Raw genomic sequence first — 21,512 nt, 5'->3', positions numbered from 1 at the left:
CACCCCTCCCTTGGTTTGCTGCTTTTCTGGTGCTGCAAATCTGTTATCCTGGAAAAAAAATGGGTTTGGGGAGGGGAAAGTGCTGCAGGAAGGGCTGTTCCTTCGCACAGCCGGCTCTGGCATTTAATAGCTGTGGCAATCGGAGTGGAAATGGAAAGCAGAGCCCTTTTATGTTCATCTCCGTCACGTTCCCCTGGCCAATGGCAGGGTCTGGCGTGTTGGTTGCCATCACTATCACCTGAGTCCAAGAGCCTCTTCTGTTTCTCCTGGCCAAGACCGTCTCCTCCTCATGGCTGAAACCTCAGCAAATGCTAGGAAAGAGAATGGTTGTTGATTATTTGGTTTGAAATAGTGATATTTATTACTTATTTTGTAATTATGATGTTTATTATTTATTTTGAGTAGTATTTGTTGATGGGGGAAGATTTTTATAGATTTTTCAGAAGTTTTTTCACATTCCTCGGAAAACCTGTGCACCTATAGCAGCTTTACAGCAGCCCTGCTTCTGCGTCTCTCCTTGCCCGGTGGCGCGGGGCAGCTTGTGCCGATTCCCTACACTGCTTTTCTTTCATTTTTAAGATAAAAATGTGCGTATTCCCCAAGTCCTGAGAGATGTGGAAGGATCAATATTTATTCAGCTATTCATCTTGCAGGAGATTTGCTCTGCTAGCACCTGAACGTCTGCAAATAGGGTCAGCGTTCAAAGATCTCTTTTGCGCGCTGTCCCATTTTTGTTTTGTTTTCCATGCTTTATCCTTGCCACTATTTATTTATTTTTATTTCAGTACTATTTTGCATGGTGACAGAAAATGTTCGTAAGGCGCAACCAGCTCAGAAATAACCAAGCTATAAAGATGCTTTTGCTTTTTGGTTGCTTGTTCGCTTGTTTGGGCATTATTTCTGCCCTGGCAGGCAGGCTCAGAGCCATATTGCCAGTAATGAAGGGGAAACGATCAACATAAGGGGTAAGGATTTGCAGGATTAGAGGCCAAGTGTAATATGGCCGGTCCCAAACGGGGAAGATGTTGGTTTTAAAAAGCAAATGCCTTCACTATGATGTTTTATTTTCCGGTGCGTTATCCTGATGCCTGTGGTAGGATGCTCTCAGCATCACTTAAATTCCCTCTCTGAAAGTTTCTCCCCTTTGCTTATTAAATCCTTCTGCAAGCGGGAAGCCGCAGGGTTCCCCATTCTGACCCCAGGGCTCTTCCCACGTTACGGGGGTCGGAGATGATGTCATTTTTCCTTTCCGATCGGGGAGGACAGACGGTTTGAGCGCCTGGGGATTGTCAGCTCTAATCAAAAGGTTGGTTTTCAGGCGCATTTCATGGTTTATACCCCGCGGGCAGGACTTTTCAGGGAGTGAATGCGCGGGATGCTGTGCTGGGAGAAGGGCGGACCACTGTCTATTCAAATAAAGGCAGCGCTGGAGACTTTAATGAATTAAATGAAGAGGGGAGAAAAGCAGCATCAATAAAAGGGGGGGAAAAACCCAGGATAATGCACGCAACAAATACTTCCCCAAGTATTATTTCCTTCTATACGTTCTTCCCCCACCCCCTTCCCCTTCTTTCTTTCTGCTTTTTAGTGCGTTTTCTTTCCGGCTTTGCCGTGACCTCCGTCTGCCTCCTCTTCCCTTGGCGCTGCCTCGTTTCCTTACCGGCTCGGATTGCCTTAAAATACCCGATTCAGCAGAAAAAACCATGCTTTCTGGCCTGGATGGCAGAGGGAGAGAGCAAGAGAGAGGAGGGTGCCGGGGGCTGGCGGGGAGGAGCGTGCTGGGACCACACAGCCGAACGCTAATCCCATTAGTTGGAGGCAAGGGGAAGGAGGAGAGGCTTGGCCAGCCCTCTAACGAGGAACGGACTTAATGAGCTGGGCTGGAGTATGCTGGGGAGATGGTGCATGGGAGCCGGCTGGGAAAGCCTCCAGGAGTTTTCCTATCAACATCTGTCCCAAGAAAAGGGGGCAGCGAGCTTGGAAGTTCATCAAAAACTTTCCTGGCCTTTTCTGGGGTCCCCTTTGGGTGCCAAGGGGGTGGTGGGAGACGTACCCCTTCCCGGTGCTGCGCGGGCTTGGCTTAACGCAGCGCTGCTGTAGGTAGGGTCCTGGGGCTCTCCCCGAGACACAAACCCTTTTATTAGGAACTCGGTGTCGGCCGAAGCTCGGTGGTAAGTGATTCGTCACAGAGAACTTTTTTTTTTTTTTTTAATAAAAAAAAAAAACCACCCTTATTTTGTTGCCAGAAGTAGGGTTGCCAGGCTTTTCATTAAACGGCACTGTGTCCATCCTAGGAAGCTGACATGAGGATGACTGCTCCTTTTGTGCACTTAAGAGCTTCCCTGCAGGCTGCCGTCCCTCCTAGCTCCCAGCCTGCATTCCCAGCCTGCCATTCCCTTCTTGGCTTGGAGGCTACGCGAGGATTTTGGGTCAGGTTGGAGTGGGTGGGAAACGCATCCTTCTCAATCCCTTGCTGTGCATGCTGGAGAAGACTCATCTGAGCATCTCTCGTAACTCTGAGCTGTGTCCACCCTAGCAAAACCTGGCCCCCTCCCTGATGCTGGGCTCTCAGGATGAATATTGGGTGATGTGGTAGCTGGGGAAAGCCGTTCCCCTGTCTTGCTGCCCGTGGCAGGGATTGCGATGCTACTGAAGCGTAATTAGCATCCCCCAGCTGCAGTGATTGCTGCGTTCGAGGGCTGAAGGGTGGGGAGAAGGGCTGGGAACCAGGAGGGGATCCAGCACCCCGTAAGGGAAAGAGGAGAGAAAACGTTTTGTGTCCTGCTTTGCTTTTTTTCAGCCCCTTGTTGTTCAGTTGGGCTCCTTGGTTTTCTCCTCCTGACTTCCCACCGCTCGCCCCTGATGCTCTCAAGGCTGCGGCTGGTGCCGCTCGGAGGAGACAAGACAAGCTATGGGCTCAGTTAAGCCTGGCCCTGGTGTCAGCTGGTTTGCTGGGTTTTTGTAGGATATTGCCCATGATTTGGTTAAAGATGCAAAGGTACTTGGTGTTTTCCGATTGTTTCGGGTTACTAGGGAAACCCCGTGAGTCAGAGCCTTCTCCAGGCTAGGACTTGCCCGGCTCCCCTCCGGCACATTGGCCGAATTATTGTTCCCAAGGGCTGAGTGACAAAGAATGCTACTGAGACCCTGCAGAGGAGAGGGTTAGGGGAAAAAAAAAAAAAAAAATCAAACCTCCGGCTTTAATTTTAACCTGGGATTATCTGAAAAGCCAAGCCGGAGCGTGAATTGCTCGAGACACTGATTTGCTAAGCTTGGTGCCATTTCAGGAGGGAGGCTGATCTAAGATAACAGGCAACTCGTAGTCCTTCTGCTGTATGGGGTTTTTTTAGTGGTTCACGAGCCATCTCCTTACCAACTGATAATAACAAAAAATACCTCTGATGTCTCTCTTAAGGCATGCATGTGTTTTTTCGCACCCCCTATATAGGCTCATGTGTTTGTTGCTATGTTTTTGGGACAACATAGCCTGTTGCGTAGAGAGCTGTGATAAAATCTAGAGTCTTGCTCTGCAGAGCAAACCTCCCCTTTCCTCCACTCCTCTGCACTGAAAACATAGATAACGTGGGTCAGCCCTCGCAAAGGCGTTCACAGCGGTGTGCATCCCTGCAGGGGATGCAAGTGCACGTAGCAAGCCCGATAATGTGGTCAGGAGGACTTTTGCTTCTGTTCCTAGCCCCTCAGCCCCAGAAAACAGGCTTGGGGTGAATCCACCGGCATGAAAATTGAGCGAGGGAATAAAAGAAAGGAGCTTAAGGATGACTTGGCTGTTCTGAGTAAGCGATCTGGGGTTTTGAAATGTCAGCTATTCTGCTGGTTTGGCAAATTCTTCTCGTGTCTCTCTCTTTGTTTTCCTTCCCTGAAGAACGGCGAGGTCTAGACGTTGCCAGTGCGGTTTGCTGTCGAGAGCTTGTGTCTGGGGCTGCAGGCTCAGGGCTGGCCAGAGGCTTGCAGGGATTTCGGTAGGCAGCCTTGCTCACTCCCAGCGCCAGTGAGCGTCTGGGCAGGGGGTCCTATGCACTTGGCGAATTCATCGAGCTTTTCGGAGAGGATGCACAGGGTTTTAATGTTCCTTTCATTCTTTGGAAAGCATTAACGTCGTCCCCTTGGCATTGCAGGGCTGGGGGCTTTGGAGTTGCTTTGCTGGTTTGCCCTTAACATGCAGTTAACCTGAAGGGCTGCTCTGTTTTAGGCAAAAAAAATCCTCTTTCAAATGAAATAAGAGAATGTTTCTTGCCAGGTGACAGTATTAAAAAGGCTGGGCATCTAACCACATGGGCGAGAGGGATAAGAAGATCTTTATCCCATCTCTCTTCAGGAAGGTGGGTCCCTTTACCAGAGCCCTTTGCTGAGCAGGTATTTTCGGGGTGGATCTTCTCTGAAGACATTGACTCACTTAATGGCATCCGCAGAGGGCAGGGGGAGTTGTGCCAAGCCTGCAAACTGCTCTCTGGGCCAATTTCCATCCCCTCTGCTGGCGTGAACCAACTCCAGGGCGGGTTGATGGGGAGCGGGGAGGTGATGCTTGGCCCCCAGCAGCTCCATCCCCACTTCTCCTTCCACAGGCACCGTGGCACTGGGGGGGTGCTGGCCCTGCTGATGCTCACCCCTCCCGAAACTTGGGGACCGTGGGGTTGCAGCCTCCATGGCAGTGAGTGCCGAGCCCTTTTGATTTGTTTTTAAATTTTTTTTCTCGATCAATTATTTATATCTGGCTATTAAGGGAAGTCCGTAGCCTTGGGCATTCTGGTTCCACATCTGCTTTCTCAATTAACCGTAAAGGTCACTGCTGCCGAGCTGGTATCTGTTAGGTACAGATCCCCGCCTAAATGCTGCCCTCCCCTAGACAAAACAGGGGCTGGGGTTTAGGGTTAACTCTTTGGTTCAGAGGCTGGAGGGAGACCTAGTCCCTGTTAGCTGGAGGAGAGTGGGATTTAGCACTACTTTAAAAGGAAGATTTAGGGGATTAAATCCCATCTTGGAATAATACAGTTTCTTGCCTCTTAGTCCCTTAATGAGCTGTTTCTAAGCTGCTCGTGGTCCTGCTGCTGTCCGTAGCCGCTTTTCTAGCAAGGCTGAGGAAGGATGCGCAGTGCCAGGAGGGCGTTGATGAGTTTATTTGTCAGTGCCTGTGAAAAGTGTTGCTGTTCCCCAATTTTTTTTTTTCTCCCAGGGTAGCTAATAATGTTGCCTACGGGTGCACAGTTTGGGGCAGGGAGCTCTTCTCAGACCTGGGGACTGTTTGCAGGCACCGCTGGTGGGAAAAGGCATTACTGAGAGGAGAGCTGCTGGGTAGGTAAGCTGGCACGGAGCAAAGATCTTGCCCCGACAGCTCCTTTGCTCGTGCTCCTTCCTCCTCTGGATGCGACCCTCCTCTACACTCCCTGGCTGGGGCTGCGGTGCGGCAGGCTGTCACGGAGCATCCTTTCCCGCTGCCTGCGGGGTCTGCCGAGCATCCTGCCAAAATATCCTGTGCAGCCGGGAAGGGAGAGGTCCATGCTACTCCCTTGGGTGCTTTGAGTCATGGCAAGGTTGGGCAGTGGCTTGTCCCGGAGCTCCAGCTGGCAGACAGGTCCCTAAGGCAGGAACGCCGTTCATCCCAATGGATCGAGGGGTCCTCGGGAGCGGGGAGCAAGCAGCAGAGTGCCAGTGGGTGATGCTGAGGCGCTGACTTAATGGTGCTCCAGCTCCCCACAGGCGCTGGCGGTGAAGGAAAACGCATAAAGATTTGGGAAAGTGAAGGAAATGGCTGTGTTTTTCCTCCTTGTTCCCCTCAACTGTTCCCCAGGTCCAGCTCTCCAGTTCTTCAGGGCCACAGCATATTTTTCATTTCTCCCTCTCTCCCCTCCGTTTTCTTGCCCTTTTATATTACTTCTCATATGACACGCATTAAGACTGAAATATTTTTGTAAAAGGTCAAACTCCTGACATGGGACTTCTCGGATCCGCTAACGTTTTCTCCAGGATGCCAAAGCCTCCTACATCCCAAAACCCAGGGCTGAGTGTGACCCCCCCGGGGTGTTGCAGCTCCTTGCTGGGACGGGTGCTTCGTGCTTTGGTGGGAATGTAGGTATGAGTAATGTTTGCAAGCGGGAGCCCAGCTGCAGCTCTGCACGACCTTCCTCCCATCTGTGCGCATCTCCCCCCCCAAAAAAAAATTACCATTGGAAGAAATCTATCATATTCTCATTATTCTTACAAAATGCCTTTAAAATGTACTGGTGTAGCGTGAAGGAGCATCCCAACCACGACAAGCAGGGGTGAGCTGAGGATGGATTGTGCCACGTTATCTTTCCACACTGATGAAGAAATGACCCCGCAGGGCTTACAGCTTGTGCATCCAGAGGGATGCATTAATGGGGATGGACTGGCGATTTATTTATTGATTGATTTATTTTTTTTAATCAATTTTGCTGCGTTCAAGACATGGCAGGTTCAGGACGTGCATTACCTCTCTGTAAAGCTCGAAGCCGCTCCACGGGAGTATTAGTTGCCATGGGGAAATGTTAACGCTGGGTCTTTGGGTTTAAAAATGGCCCGAGTGAGTATTTCAAATGGATACACAGCCTATAAATCGGGTGGCTCACAAGGCACAAGGCAGGCTGGGAAATGGCTCACTTGGATTTGGGCAGCGGTAAAGGGGTAGTTGTCATCCAACCCTCGAGTTCAAATGTAAGCTTAAAAAAACCAACAAAACAAGGAATGGGGAAAAGAATAGAAAAGTTCCAGAAATCTGGCTTTATAATATCCATCTAGTCTGGAAAGCTATGATAGAGCTGAGGTGAATTATTTCTCTCTTGGACAAAGCTGAAAAAGTATATTTTAATTTAAACGTTAATTCTAGTCAATATTAAAAATGGTTTTAGTTTGACTTCCTTGACTTCTGCAGTGAACCCCCATCTGTGGCAGCGTTCGTTTTGGAGACTTCTGGGGAATAAGAAAGTCCTGTTCACTAAAAATCAGGTTTTTTTCCTGGGCTGTGTTTTCACAGGTGGGTGAAGGCTGGTACGGGATCTCCTGCGCTTGCATGGGTTTAGGGCTGCCTGCTCAGTGCCTCTCTCGGCGGCCGGCTGTCACCGTGCTCAGCTCGCAGGAACCTTTCTCGTCTGGGTGTCTTCTTCTGTTGGTAGCACTTAGGAGTAGAATTTGTTTATTTGTCCTAGAAACGCAGAAGGAAAAGGTTATAGCTCATTATTTCCTTTGCGAAGTCATTTTTAATAGCCGTTGTTGATAGATATCTTATTGACTCACAAGCCCTCCCTGTTCTTTTCCTTGTGTTGTCTTCTCCTGGGGTTTCGGAAGCAGTAGGTCAAATTTGACTCACTGGTATAACTGAGTAATGCCCTTGCTTTGATACGATCTCTCACCTCTTCCCAAAAAGCCAGTTTTTCTTTCCACCAAATGAAAGGATGCTGGAGTCTGAAGCATTTCCTTCCATCTGAGGAATTCATACTCCGAAGGGGGCAATGGCTCATTGCGAGATGCTCGACGGCGGAGGCATCCCCTGTGGGAAACACAGCTCTCCTCCGCTCCCTTGATGGGACGGGTGATGTCATGATGTCATTGACCATCTGAGCCACCCATCCTGGGGAAATTTGGCTTATTCCAGCTTGGCTTTTTGACTTCATGGTTTTTACACAGGGGAAAATAAAAAAAAAAAAGCTGGGGGTGGGAGGAGGGAGATGAGATCTTTGCACCTGGTCTTGTGTGGTCTTGGAAGGCGGGGTAGAATGCTGAACGTGGGAGCGTGGAGGACAGGAGGGGCTTGAGACCTGGGATGGTCTTAACTTCTTCTCTGTTTTATTTCCCTCCCTTCTTCAGGTGGATGAAATTTATCACGACGAGTCCCTGGGTGTTCACATCAACATCGTGCTGGTCAGGATGATCATGGTGGGATACCGCCAGGTAAATACGGCACTCAGACGTGGCGAGAAGGAGATGCTATTCAGGCTGGCGCCTGCTTTTCGGCTGCTTTCCCGGCTTGAGCCCTGCCCCGTGAGGGAAGGAGGGTCACTGAAATGCAATATAGACACAGCAGGCAGCTGCCGCTTCTCCCAAGGCGAGCAAGCGTGCGGCGGCACCGTGGCTTAGCATCTCATCACCATAATAGTTAGCGGTTAGGTAAGCCCCAGCTTGGAAAAACGTGGCTGTTCAGGTCAGCCGTCAAAGCCCAAGTGACAACTGCGCTGAGCAAAGATGAATTTGAACCCTCATCCAGCGGGTTTCTGGAGCCTGAAGGTCTGGAGAGCCCCACAGCTGTCCCTGGAGAGATGGCAGGTGACTGCGATCAGCCTTTATCTGCTCGCTCTGGGGTGCGGGAAAGACCACGAAGAGGTTTCCTCAGAAGCTCTAGGGTGGCAGTAGGTGATGGGACAAATGTGGCTTCCCAAATTGGCAGAAGCTGGATATTCGCGAGGAGAAGCCAAGACCTGGATCTGCTACGTCCCAGGCTTGACTCAGCAGCCCTGGAAGGCTTCGCTGGCTGTCCCACAGCTCTCGGGTGGCTTGGGCACAGACAGAAAAAGCACGGGAAGGTTTCCTGCGGTTTCTCAAGTTGCATTTATTTTTTTAAGGCTCGTCTGAGCGCGGCAGCCAAAAGATTTTCTTTAAAACAATGTGATTTGCTATACTTTTGGCGGCAAGCCCCTATCCTACATGAAGTGTTCTAGCAAGGGTATTAATGACCCAACACGGTGATGTCTGTGTGTGTGGTCCACAAATAAGCCCCATTAAGTCTTGGAAAATACCCTGCTTGTTACACAAATCCGTTTGGCTGGCAGAAACCCAATGCCTCCTTGAGACTCAGGGATGATCAGATGTTTGAATCCAGGCGATATCTTAGCACACCACTGTTAATGTCTGATGCTTCCTCAGTGAGTCCTCCTGTGGCTTCTTGTCTCCCGTCTTGTACTTTGTAGGATAAAACCTCCGTGGCTTCCACTTAAGGGCCAGGGGAAGGGCAATATTTCTTACCTTTCTTCCCACCACTGTGGCTCAGCAAGTACCTGCCTGGAAGCATCAATTATTTTATAGAGCAGCATTTATTTTATAGAGCACAATTTTGCAAAATGCTAATCTTGAACCAAAAAAAATAAGATGAAGGGTAAGGTGACTGCTATAAAACAGTCCTGGACACCTCCACCTGTTTCCTGTTGGGGTCTTGGTCTCTGTGGGTCAAGTTTTACAGGGGAGCATTGCACTGCTCATCGTCACGAGATGCTGATGCTCAGCATCTTGATGAGGAGCCTGTGCAGGATCTGGGAATCTGAATCCTCTTTGCTTCCCTTTTATCTACTGCTGCCCTGAGCACTTGTGTGACCAAAGAGGGTCATATAGTCTCTTGTACCAGACCACGTCCATTTGTGGGAGTGATTTCTTAGCTGTTTTTAAATAAAAAAGTGCAAGATGCTTTGCAGATGCAAAGTGGGGTGTGGTTGCTTCTAATGATGGAGAAGCACTGCTTTGGAATCATTCCAACCCCAAAACTCTTGGAAGGTTCCTTCTCCTCCACTAACTTACCCATCTTTTTATTTATTTTTTCTTTTATTTTTTAATTCTTCACCCAGTCAGTCAGCCTGATAGAGCGAGGGAACCCGTCTCGGAGCTTGGAACAGGTCTGCCGCTGGGCTCATTCGCAGCAGCGCTCCGACCCGGAGCACGCCGAGTACCATGACCACGCTGTATTCCTCACCAGGCAAGATTTTGGTCCCGCAGGTATGCAAGGTACTGTATTTATCTCGATCAGGTACGTGCAGTTTGCTGGGGGAAAGCCAGCGAGGGGAGAGGATTTCTTGCAAACACAGTCTGTTTCTTGGCCAGCAAGGTCCAGAAAAAGGTTATAAAAATTGGTATTTGTTTTATGTGAACTAGAAGAAAGACAGAATTCATCCAGAGCATCAACTTGAATGGATTAAAAAGTCATATTTATTCATTCTGCCCTTACTTTGGTTTCATGCACCAATCCTCCCTTTGTCCCAAAGTGCCTTTAAAAGTTTAAAAATAACTTGAAAAAGATGGAATACCACAGGGAGCTTCACGGGGCCAGTCAATCCTTTCCATCCTCTGGAGGACCTTTAAAATGTGGTTTTATGTGGGTCGGTTTCTTGGTCCTCTTAGGACTTGGACATGGGAGCATTGAGTAAATCCTGGACCAAAGAGGAGGTCTTACAGCAGTCTGCAGGGGCGATGGCAATGGTCCTCTCACCCCCTTGGTGCAGAAGCTGTGCTGACGTGGTCTGAGAAGTTAGAGAACTAGGCAAAAAATTTAAAAAATTTGCAGGAAAAGCTTCTGGTGTTTCATGGCTCCATTAGAAAAGCAGATGCTTTGGTGTCATCACGAGAGGTGACTTCTCCCAGTTCTCCTGAGCCCGCTGCCTCCAGATTACCATCTCCTCCTTCCCACACTGGTGATAAGGTCTGAATTTCCCATCAGGAGGCTCCATCTGATGCCATGGACATGCTGGTAATGTCACACTGATTTGTAGCACGAGTCCTTCTGGCGTGCATGAGAGGAAGGAGAGATGGAGAAGGAGTCCTGTCCTCACCTTGATTACCTCCCTGAAAAGGGTCTTCCTGCAGCAGCTGATGAACCACAGGAGATATCCAGCTGGAAGCCCTCTTGAATGTGCTCTTGGCCATCAAAGAGCAGAGCTGGGGTTGTGCCAACAGCCTTCCCATTGAGCTGTTGACCTGGGTGAACAGCGTGGGTGAAATACCAGGTTTTGTTTCATTTTTCTAGACCCTTCCTGGCAAAGCGACTGTGTCCAAAGGCATTGAGGAGAGGACCTTTTTTGGCATGTTGGCAGAAGGGGAAGCCTCATAGACTCCCCGTTGGTGGGAAGGAGTTGTGAGATCAGTGGAGTAGCCCTGCTCTAGGGGTGCTTGTTCCAACTCCTTCCCCTTTTTCCCTGTGGATCTGGCTCCCTGCTTTTCACACATCTCTGGGACGGACATTTGCTTTCTACAGAAGTCCCTGTGGCTGCTGTGTCCTTGCCTGGCTGTGTTGCATGGCACAAAGTGCGGGTGCTCCTCACCCAGCGGGAACTGCCCTCTCATTGGGCTGCTGGAATAGTAACACTTCACTTACTCTTGCCTCTTTTCCTCAAAACAAAGTCCTTTTAGATCCCTATCACCCCTCTTCAGCTCAGGGCTACATGCGATGAAGGACCAGACTGTGGCACCTCCAATACTTGCTGATGGCGTGTGTTCACTGATGGTATCTGAGCGGCTTGCTGAGGTGATGACAAATACCTGCTGGCTTCTTTAGCTACTGCTGTAGGATGTATGTGCAGGTTGGGAAGAATTAGTATTAGGATTAGAATTAGAATTAGAATCATTAAGTTTGGAAAAGACCTCTAAGATCATCAAGTCCAACCACCAACCCAACACCACCATGCCCACTAAACCATGTCCTAAAGTGCTATCTGCTGTGCTCATATGTGCTCTGAAGCCGAGCTGAAGGCAGAGGTGGTCCTGCCCCAAAAAGACCCTTCAGCCTAAATCAACAAGCCAGGAGAAAGGAAGCCTTTGAGGATGAAGTTCTCCAAGTCACAGGGACCTGGGAATGGAGCCTAACCATCAAGACAGTGCTTAGCTTGATGCCACATCACTCCTTACAGTTGTATGCCTGATTAGCAACAGAGATGGGGCTGAATCTGACTTGTTAACCCGCGCAGTCATCTTAGCCGAGGCTATTTCCATGCTGGCAAGCCAACCATGGTCCATCACCGCATTGCCACCAGACATGGCTCATACCTCCCCGTGTCCTGTCACCTCCCCTTGGCCAGTAAACCAGACTGGTGTCTGGTCTGCCATGGCACCGGTTGTGGTCTTGTGCCGTAGCTGTTCTCCACTGCAGGTCCAAGCCGAGCCCTAAGGAGGTTTACGAAAACTTCTTGGTGCTGGCAACAGCCCTGTTCATGGCATCTCTTGATGGGGATGGGAGCAGTCATGGCCAACGCGGAGAAATTTTGGAAAACCGATGCAATTGTTGCTTTGGGAATTGAGGGAAGCTGGAAGGTGTGAAGGGGAAGGGCCCGGAGGGACAGCTGAGGTACGCTACCCTCGCACGTGGGTTGTAAATAAACCTCTGCCCTTCAAAGAGAAATGCCTCTCAGCGGTGGACAGATGGGTTGTAAATTATTAATTGCTGCTGCTGAAGCCCTGTCTAAACCAGAAGAGAGTGCCATGTCCCTCTGTAGCGGTGGGCATGGAGGGCTTTCTGGTGCAGGCTGAAGGATGCTTTTGCTTAGATTTTAATTTGTTGCCCTGTAATCATCTATGGTTGGCCTTTGGGCAGGCTGGTGGTCCATGTAGAAAGTCAGAGAGGCTGAAAGCCGGTAGGAAGTGTCCATAAAAAAGAATAAAGTGCATTTGGAGGAAGCAAGGGACTGGCTGGTGTCTTGCCGGTATGGTGAGGACATGCCGCTTCTTCTACGTGTGTGTCCGGTAAGTGTTGGCAGGCTAATCTGGTCTTTACCAATTAAGCGTTTTCCAGGTAGTTACTTCTTGCCATCATTCTCCCATGGAGAACCCTTTATACTTCTTCCAGTTCTCACTGGGGTCTTAATTATGAGAGACCAGTGTCTGCCTTCCTGAGCATCCGCCTTTTCATACTCCTTTGTCCCATCTCCCATCCAGAGCCTCTTTGGTTGGGAATTTGTAATTCATCGTAGACAAAATATATTTGCTCTACTGTTGTACAGAAAACTTTCCACATCTTTACTCTTTCTTGTGGAAAGTTTCAGGGCAGGGGGGGGAACTTTTAAAATGATTTATCCAGGATTTGGCTCAGTACTGTATGGTTAAACCCAATTATCTGATTCTCTCTCTCAAGCTCTTAGTTTGGCCTGTTACCTTTTGCTTTCCTTTTGACGGCAGCAGCCACTGAGCATGTCATTTCTCTGCTCTCTTTCTTAAGGCGTTTTAGTTTATTTGTTCGTTGGATTAAGTCTTGTTGCCCACTTGAATGTGGGGAAGACGAAAACCCAAACACTTCCCCGTTAAATAAAACCCCAAGTGTATTTACTGCTTTGAGAAGATCCTTGCCGTTGCAGGGCTTTCCCTGAGGTTATGTGGTATTTTGCAGGCAGAAGTGAACTTGCTCTGCATGTAATGAGAATCGGGTATTTATTTAATCTCGGGCTTTTTGCTCAGCAGCTTGGGTTCATCCAACTTCTCCTTCACTTGGAGCACAGGCAAAAATGCATCCATCACTTCCCACAAAATACCATGTGAGTGAGCCCTTCAAAGGTTCGTGTCTGGGCTTGTTCTGAAAAATTAAGTTAGGATGATGACAGAAGTTTCCTTTAGAAGTTCCATTGCAGGTGGACACCCTGGAAAATCTGCTGAGCTGATAAAAAGAAATACTGAGGGAAATGCTCACCCCAAACCCCCTTGGTTTTGCCTTGTGCCTTGGGGCCATGGTAACTTCTGGGTGTCCAACAGTACAGCAGCAACCCATCCCTTCTCCCATCAGGCATCCAGTCCGCTCAGCGTGCCCATAAAGTCAACTGCTGTTGACTTTAGGGCAGAGCTGTAGGAAACTTTGTATTTTTTGCTTTAATCTCTTGTCCTGGGCCAGCTGCGTGGTGCCGAGACCCAGTTCATTCAGCTTGGGAATTAAGCTGAGCGCAACCGCGTCCTTCCCTCTCCACCCTCTTCCAGGACAATTAGTCACGAGTCGCTGGCTCGGTGCGGAGCAAGTGGCCCGTGAGGGCGGTGGCACGTGGGCTCTGTGGACCCCCTGTTTTGGCGGGGGTGTGTGCAAGAGGGCAGGTGTAGGGGTGTGCATCCACCCTCAGCTCATTGGCATCCCTCTCCTGCTGCAGCTCAGCCTCCTTCTTGGCTCACTGAGCTTTCCTCTTCAAGCATCCCTATCCCCAGGGCAAAGTTATCCAGCATGGTCCTGCCTTGCTTTTGCCTCTCGGACCTTTAAGTCCTTCCTTCACTAACTTCCTTCCCCTTGATGCCAAAAAGGGTCAGTCTTTAAAAAAAAAACACCCCCCCCATATATATATACATATATATATATATATAAAAAAAATTTGGAAAGTAAATTTTAGAAGGTGCCAAGGAATTAATTGGGCAGAAATAATGTGAGGAAAAAAAGGAAAATAAACCAAAATCGAGATGATGCCTTGCTGAATGGGTGGGGGGAAGGCTTCCCTGCCCGCAGCTGCCCCACTGCACTGCACTTGATCGAGGGCTGGGGGCTGGGGAGGTGCATGGTCCTCCCTGGCTCTGTCTGGCGGGGGGGTGCCCCCGTGCCTGGGGTGCATGTGAGGGTGCATGGCAGGGGTCCTCCATAGCCGACGGTGAGCAAGGCTGTATTTTTGGTGGGGCTCTGGGGGACACCTCACACCTTTCGTTCTCTCTCTTCCTTTCTTTTTATTTTTTTTTTAATAAAGAAGAATGCGGGGGATGCCATTTCTGGGCTGGGAGGCAGTGGTCACCGACACCGATAAAGCACCCGTGGGTCCCTTTGCTGCCCTCTCGCCAGCCCAGGTGCATTGGCACAAGGGCAGAGAGATGCTGGCGAGACTCAGCATAACCTCAGCCTGCTTTTGGCACTGGCAGCCAGGATGGTCGTGCTGGTGAGCAAGTCCTTGGGCTGCCATCCAAGTGACCTGGGCGGCTCCTCTTCTTCAGCGCCTTCCTCTTCATTTTCTCCTCCTCTTGCAGTAAAGCCAGGCTGCAGGGGTTTGTGGTTTTTGGTTTTTTTAAATTTTTCACTTTTTCACCCCTCTCTCAAAAGTTTTCTCTCTCCTCTCTTCCCCTGTCTTTCCCTTCTCTCTTGCCCCAGGCTACGCACCGGTGACGGGGATGTGCCACCCGCTCCGCAGCTGCACCCTCAACCATGAAGACGGCTTCTCCTCGGCGTTCGTTGTCGCCCATGAAACTGGCCACGTGTAAGTCACGGGGGCAGAGCTGGCTGTCCCCTTCGGTGGGGGGGACAAGCGCGGTGGTGCCCCTTTCTTCGCAAAAGAGACTTTCTGCTGGTGCGGGCCCATGGCATGCAATGGGCTGGCGTAAATCCCCCGGGAACCCGACTTTACACTGGATTTTCCCACCAGGTTAGGCATGGAGCACGACGGCCAGGGCAACCGCTGCGCCGATGAGACCAGCATGGGGAGCATCATGGCACCGCTGGTCCAGGCTGCCTTCCACCGCTACCACTGGTCCCGCTGCAGCAAGCAGGAGCTCAACCGCTACATTCAGTAAGTCAATTTTAATGAGGAGGGGATGTTCTCCCTTCAGACGGCATGACTGCCTGCATTTTGTACCCAGCAGCTCCTGCGTGAAGCAAGCAGTGGACAGGTCCCCATTGGGAATGCTTGTTTTGCCTGGAATAGCAAAAATGGGTCCTTGGGAGGTTATTTTCCCTTTTTTCTTCTACTGACAGCTTTGGTTCCTTGCACAAGTCTGAACTGGTTTTGGGCTGCAGAGGCTGGAGGCAAATAGGAGCCTGATAAAAGCTGGAGATGTCAACAGAGCAATAGCATGCAGAAGCTCCGTGCTGGTGGAGCCCAGATCCAGATCTCAAATATTTTTGTCGTTTGCTTTGGGCAGCCTGTGTGGTTTCCCCTTTAGGCTATAAAATCTTCTGTGCCACATAATAAAAAGGTGTAGAAACAGGCCAGCAGCTTTCTGTGCATCGGGGCCAAGAAGAGTAGCGGGAAAGCAGGTGGCAGTGGTGGCACCCGCTAGCACCAAGGTGCTCCGTGCCCTAGGGAGCTGCAGGCAGCGGAGGGATGCTTGTCTTTGGGTGACTCTGCACAGTTGGTCTTTGCTGGAAACAAGTTTTCCAGCAGCGGGTAGTTGGCATCAGCACCAAGAGAATTCAGATTTCTCAATATCTGAATTTGGAGAGAGGGCTGGAGGTACGGGAAGGGGCGAAGGAGGGAAATCCTCCGTGTCTGACTCTTCTTTGCCTCTGCCTTGCACCTCTGCAGCTCCTACGACTGCCTCCTGGACGACCCCTTCGAGCACCAGTGGCCCACGTTACCCGAGCTGCCGGGCATTAACTACTCCATGGACGAGCAGTGCCGCTTCGACTTCGGGGTGGGCTACAAAACGTGCACGGCGGTGAGTAGGGGTTGCACGGCCTCGTTGCCCCCCCACCCCGGGATGCCCAGATGGGGGCTGCGGGGGTGAGGAGGGGTGCCCTCAGCCCGCCGAGACTCCCCGCTGCCGTCCCAGCCCAGCTCCTCTGTGCTCCCCAGTTCCGCACCTTCGACCCCTGCAAGCAGCTGTGGTGCAGCCACCCGGACAACCCTTACTTCTGCAAAACCAAGAAGGGGCCACCCTTGGACGGGACCGAGTGCTCTCTGGGCAAGGTAGGGGCTGGTCCTGCCTGCCCCCTCCTTGGGGGGGGACAGGGACACCCTCGAGGGCAGCAGTCGATGGGTACCCCGGTTTTCGGCTGGCGTTACTCCTTCTTTTCCCCAGTTTGTGCTCAGATGAGGACTTTGTTTTTCTTCTGATCTGCCCGCTTCTGCGGAGAAGTGGGACTCGTTTTGTCACCTGGCAAAAGAGCGATGACGTCATTGCACATCCAACCTCATGATGTCATCAGGCTTTTACTTTAGGGTCTCTTAGCATGCCCATTAGCATAGTATGAAAGTGTGGATACGTTGGAAAAGCTGCTGGCCCGTGTAGGTTCTGGGTGGTTCTTTGCCGGAGAATGGTTGGGTGTAAAGCATCCAACAACTTTTGATGAGTTTCTGTATAAATCCCAGCAATCTTGCTGAAAATGCAGCCTCCTTGAGTGCTTGAATGACAGTTTGCCAGAAGCTTCCAAAACGAGGCTTTCTGCAACGCATACAGATGTGTTACACATCGTGCTGGCACGTGGCTCCAGGGGACTGCAACATCTGGACTGGGGACGTCCACGGGCTGGTCAGTGTTTTGCCCCTTCAGGGACCTTCCCCGCGTCTGTCACATTGGCCACCGAAGGCGCCGTTGGCTTTTCCCTAGGGCTGGAGTTAAACCCAGCTTCACGCCAGACATATATGTGTGTGGGGAGCTCTGGATTTCATTTACCAAAATGCCCAGCAGCTTGCTGCTCTGGTCTATGCAAAAGTTGGGGTTCATCCCCGCTGTGCCAGCAAGGAGACATCCCCAGGGCTGGTCCAGTCCCGGACCCAGGTGTAATTCAGTGCCTGCCCGAGGATCTGCATGGGTAGAGAGAGGCAGCTTGGCTGGAGAGAGAAAACCAGTCCAGGAACTCAAAAATACAGTGTTATGGGAAGAAACCCAAAGGGATTTTTTTTGCAGAGGGATCTTTGCATGTGCCAGCCTTGTGCCTTCAGTAGCCTTTTGCACGGGTTTGTCCTTCCACATCGTGATCTCTCCGTGTCTGCAGCCGTGCAGCTTGTGTATCGTGTCTGGAGCAAATCACACCTCCTCTGTTGCCCGCTCTTCCAGCTATGATTTAAAAAACCAAAACACTTGCAAACAAGTAAACCCTGGAGAAAACACGTAACCCAGCTGCCAGCTTCCCAGCTGATGTAAATCACCACTGTGCAGGCTCTTCTGTACCAGATTCAAGCACAGATGTGTCAGGAACCTGCCCTGCTTATCCCTGCTCCTCTGCTGTATTTTCTGCTGCAAGTCCCATCCGTGGAGCTGTGCTGGGCTCTCGGAGCGAAGCCACGGGCCGCTCGTGCTCCTTTGTTGGTCCTGAAATGATGCAGCTTGCTCGTCCCCGGGCTCGCATGCCCAGGGGCCCGCTCCTAATCCTGCTTCCAATGGAAGGGATATGCCCGAGGGTGTGATGAAGGGCACCTTCCTCCCGTGCTTTGCAAACCACGAGCCATTTTTTTAGCACTGTGGGTGCAGGAGGGCTCTCTTTAGTGGTGCCGAGCGCTTTGGAAGAGGCAGGCGTGGAGCTCGCCCTTCTTTCTCCTCCCTTCCAGTGGTGCTTCAAGGGTCACTGCATCTGGAAGACGTCGGAGCAGCCTTACAGCCAGGACGGCAGCTGGAGCTCCTGGTCCAAGTTCGGCTCGTGCTCCAGGACCTGCGGGGGAGGCGTGCGCTCGCGCAGCCGGAGCTGCGACAACCCGCCGTACGTTTGGCCTTCACCTCCTTCCCTCCCTTTTAACGGGGTAAAACTGGAAGTGGCCGAGAGCCAGAAGTTCCTCGCTCTTCCCCTTGCGCACTCGGTCGGCAGGGATGGGGACATCTGCTCCTGCGTGAGCTGTGCCACGCGTCCGGGTGCTGAGCTGCGTCGCCTTTCGACAGCATCCCCCTCCTCCCCGATGCTCTTTTAACCCACCCGTTTTATTTTCCAGCCCGGCGTACGGCGGGCGCCACTGCCCGGGAGCCACCTACGAGTACCAAGTGTGCAACGCCGAGGAGTGCCCGGGGCCCTACCAGGATTTCCGTGCCCAGCAGTGCTCCAAGCGCAACTCCTACTACACCCACCAGAACAGCAAGCACGCCTGGCTTCCCTACGAGCATCACGACGGTGAGCGGCGGCGGGTCCTAGCAAAGGAGCAGGAGCCCCGTTGCCTTCTCTCCCAAGAGGAGGGCGCGCCGGTGGCCGTCACCGTGGGATGGAGACTGTGCCAGCTGCACAGAGGTTGTTGGGTTGTGGAAAGCTCCTGAGCTGGAAATGAGAGTGCAATAAGCCAGCCTCAAGCAGCCGGGTCGTTAAAAATCAATCTCTTGTGCTTGCCTTCAGGTGTCACGTAGAGAAACCCAGACGTTGCTCTGGTTCCTGTTGTCTCAAAGCGCGGCAGAGGTGGGCTGAGAAGATCAGCCTGTGTTGAAACCTCTCCCTGCTCCTCCTGCGCTAGCAAGAGGAGAGCCCCTTGTAATGGTAGCCAGAGATTAATCCGTTTGCGCTGCTTTAAAAGTTTTATCTCCTCTTTCCACGTGCCAAAGCACGCAGAGGTCTTGTTTTCCTTGGAGACGGTGGGGTGACGGTGCTGCCTCCTCGCTCCCGGAGCCGCAGTGGGGAGCGTGCCACTCCGGGCTGGGATGGGAGCCAGGTCCGCCTGCCTGCCTTGGTATTCCTCATGCACGCAGCCAAGCGTCTTGCATTGCAGTGTCACGTAGCGTGTCCCTTCCAGTTGCCTTCTCTTAATTTCCCGAGTGTGCTGGGCAAAAGCGCAGGCTCTTGAGCAGCAAACGGACGCGGCAAAATAAGGCACGTGAATAGCCTGGGCTTTGGAAGTCTGGCTGTGCTTAGGGGTACAAGCTGAGATGGATCTTCAATCACCCTAACGTATTTCCACAACCCCTTTTTTTCCCCCCCCTTTTTCCCCTTTACTTTTTATTTTGCCGCAGATGCTCAGAAGTGTGAGCTGATCTGCCAGTCCGAGGGAACGGGGGACGTGGTGTTCATGAATCAGGTTGTTCACGACGGTACCCGGTGCAGCTACCGAGACCCCTACAGCATCTGCGTCCGGGGCGAGTGCGTGGTGAGGAGCTGACGGCTGCTGCGCAACTGTCCCTGTCCTTTGCCTGTCCAGGAGAGAGCTCATGCATCCCCTTGACCCGCTGCCCCTTGGGGACGCATGTTTTAGCCCGGGGACCGACCCCGTGTGCAGCAAAGGGGATGGCGGACCGATGGGATGGGCTGCAGGGATGTAACCCCGTGCTTGTCTTCTCTTCCCCACGGGTGACAGCACGTCGGCTGTGACAAGGAGGTCGGCTCCCTGAAGCAGGACGACAAGTGCGGGGTCTGCGGGGGGGACAACTCCCACTGCCGGACAGTGAAGGGCACGCTGGCCAAGACCCCCAAGCAGCTGGGTGAGCGGGCTGGATGGGTTCGGGAGCGGATTCGGTCAGGGTCAGCTGGATTCACGTATGGGTACGAGTGGGTATGTGTCTGGTTGGAGCAAACCTGCTCTTTCTCTTCCCTCCATCCTTCCTCCCTCCCTTTCAGCAGGTGTTTTGAAGATGTTTGAGATTCCAGCTGGGGCGAGGCATCTTCAGATAGAAGAGATGGAGCCGGCATCCCACAGCATCGGTGAGTATGCTTTAATTCACCTCTCCCTTCACCCGCTACCTCTTTCTCAGCCCTATTGTGACAATTCCCACCCAAAGGCTCTTATTTGGGTCATTCCAGTCCTTCAAAGGCAGTTACCAGAGGAAATGACGTTGAAATACCTCCTTTCTCCTCCAGCTGTTAAGAATCAAGCCACAGGTAACTTCATCCTTAACGCCAAGGGCAAAGAAGCCAAAAGCCAAGTGTTCATTGAGATGGGCTTGGAGTGGGAATACACCATTGAACATGGCAAGGAGAGCCTGAAAACCAGCGGTCCTCTGCATGAGGCCATCAGCGTTTTGGTAAGCCTGGCTGACACATCCTCTGGGGATGTTGGGGACAACCATCACCCAGTGGTACAGAGAGGGCAGGTGGAGTGAGATGGGATGTAAGAGGTGGTGGAAGGACTTTGGTAGAGAAAGAATGTAGGGCATGCCATTAAAACCACAGGAATGAGCTAGCCAAAAGAAAGGGACAATGAGCTGCGTGCAAGAAGGGCGTAAGGACGCCTTGTTCAGGTGCTTGCCTTTGAGTCCAACTGTATTTTGCTCTGTGCAGCAATTGCTTGTGACTACACGTCTCATTTTAGTTATACTGGTATTTGGGGGAGTTAGGGATTGGGTTCCCTGTGAAGGGTAGGTTTGCACTCGCGTCGATCTCTGTGGCCGGCGCTGGCTTTGGGCGTAGACTGTGGTCCTGCAGGTCAGAGGAGAGGCCAGGGGCACGCAGCCCAAGGCTGGAGTTGGGATGTTTGGGCAGCGTTTTTCTCCACAACTGGAGAGGTACGTTCCTGAGGGGTAGACTCTGTGTTCAGAGCCCACCTACTCATAGAATCATTTAGATTGGAGAAGACCTTCAAGATCAAGTCCAACCATCAACCATGCCCACTAAACCATGTTCTGAAGTGCCTTGTCTACGCGCTTTTTGAATACTTCCAGGGATGGTGACTCAACCACTTTCCTGGACAGCCTGTTCCAAAGTCTGACAACCCTTTCAGTAAAGCAATATTTCCTAATATCCAACCTAAACCTCCCCTGCCACAACTTGAGGCCATTTCCTCTTGTCCTATCGCTTGTTACTTGGGAGAAGAGACCAGCACCCACCTCACTACAACCCCCTTTCAGGTAGTTGTAGAGAGCGATAAGGTCTCCCCTCAGCCTCCTCTTCTCCAGACTAAACAACCCCAGTTCCCTCAGCCGCTCCCCATGAGACTTGTGCTCCAGGCCCCTCACCAACTTGGTTGCCCTTCTCTGGACACACTCCAGCACCTCCATGTCTTTCCTGTAGTGAGGGGCCCAAAACTGAACACAGCACTCGAGGTGCGGCCTCACCAGTGCCCAGTACAGGGGAACAACCACCTCCCTGCTCCTGCTGGCCACACCATTTCTGATACAGGCCAGGATGCCGTTGGCCGCCTTGGCCACCTGGGCACACTGCTGGCTCATATTCAGCCGCTGTCAACCAGCACCCCCAGGTCTTTTTCCGCCACTCTTCCCCA

General features: G+C 51.6%; 1 protein-coding gene across 3 annotated transcripts in view; it reads left to right on the top strand.

The window, feature by feature from the left end:
* ADAMTS14 (ADAM metallopeptidase with thrombospondin type 1 motif 14) overlaps nucleotides 1-21,512 on the top strand; it is a 39,711-nt gene that overhangs the window by 10,475 nt on the left and 7,724 nt on the right. For 2 of the 3 annotated variants that reach the window (XM_075025389.1, XM_075025392.1), the window contains 12 exons: nucleotides 7,840-7,923; nucleotides 9,585-9,741; nucleotides 14,822-14,927; nucleotides 15,093-15,236; nucleotides 15,972-16,104; nucleotides 16,242-16,355; nucleotides 17,937-18,085; nucleotides 18,312-18,487; nucleotides 19,312-19,445; nucleotides 19,653-19,776; nucleotides 19,913-19,996; nucleotides 20,153-20,316. In XM_075025389.1, coding sequence (XP_074881490.1) covers nucleotides 7,840-7,923; nucleotides 9,585-9,741; nucleotides 14,822-14,927; nucleotides 15,093-15,236; nucleotides 15,972-16,104; nucleotides 16,242-16,355; nucleotides 17,937-18,085; nucleotides 18,312-18,487; nucleotides 19,312-19,445; nucleotides 19,653-19,776; nucleotides 19,913-19,996; nucleotides 20,153-20,316 — 1,569 coding nt within the window. The remainder of the gene's footprint in view (nucleotides 1-7,839; nucleotides 7,924-9,584; nucleotides 9,742-14,821; nucleotides 14,928-15,092; nucleotides 15,237-15,971; nucleotides 16,105-16,241; nucleotides 16,356-17,936; nucleotides 18,086-18,311; nucleotides 18,488-19,311; nucleotides 19,446-19,652; nucleotides 19,777-19,912; nucleotides 19,997-20,152; nucleotides 20,317-21,512) is intronic. The other variant, XM_075025390.1, reaches the window with a different exon arrangement.

Source organism: Buteo buteo, chromosome 4 (assembly GCF_964188355.1).
Source record: "Buteo buteo chromosome 4, bButBut1.hap1.1, whole genome shotgun sequence".
In the NCBI taxonomy this organism is placed as follows: Eukaryota; Metazoa; Chordata; class Aves; order Accipitriformes; family Accipitridae; genus Buteo; species Buteo buteo.
This window is presented reverse-complemented; position numbering and strand designations above follow the sequence as displayed.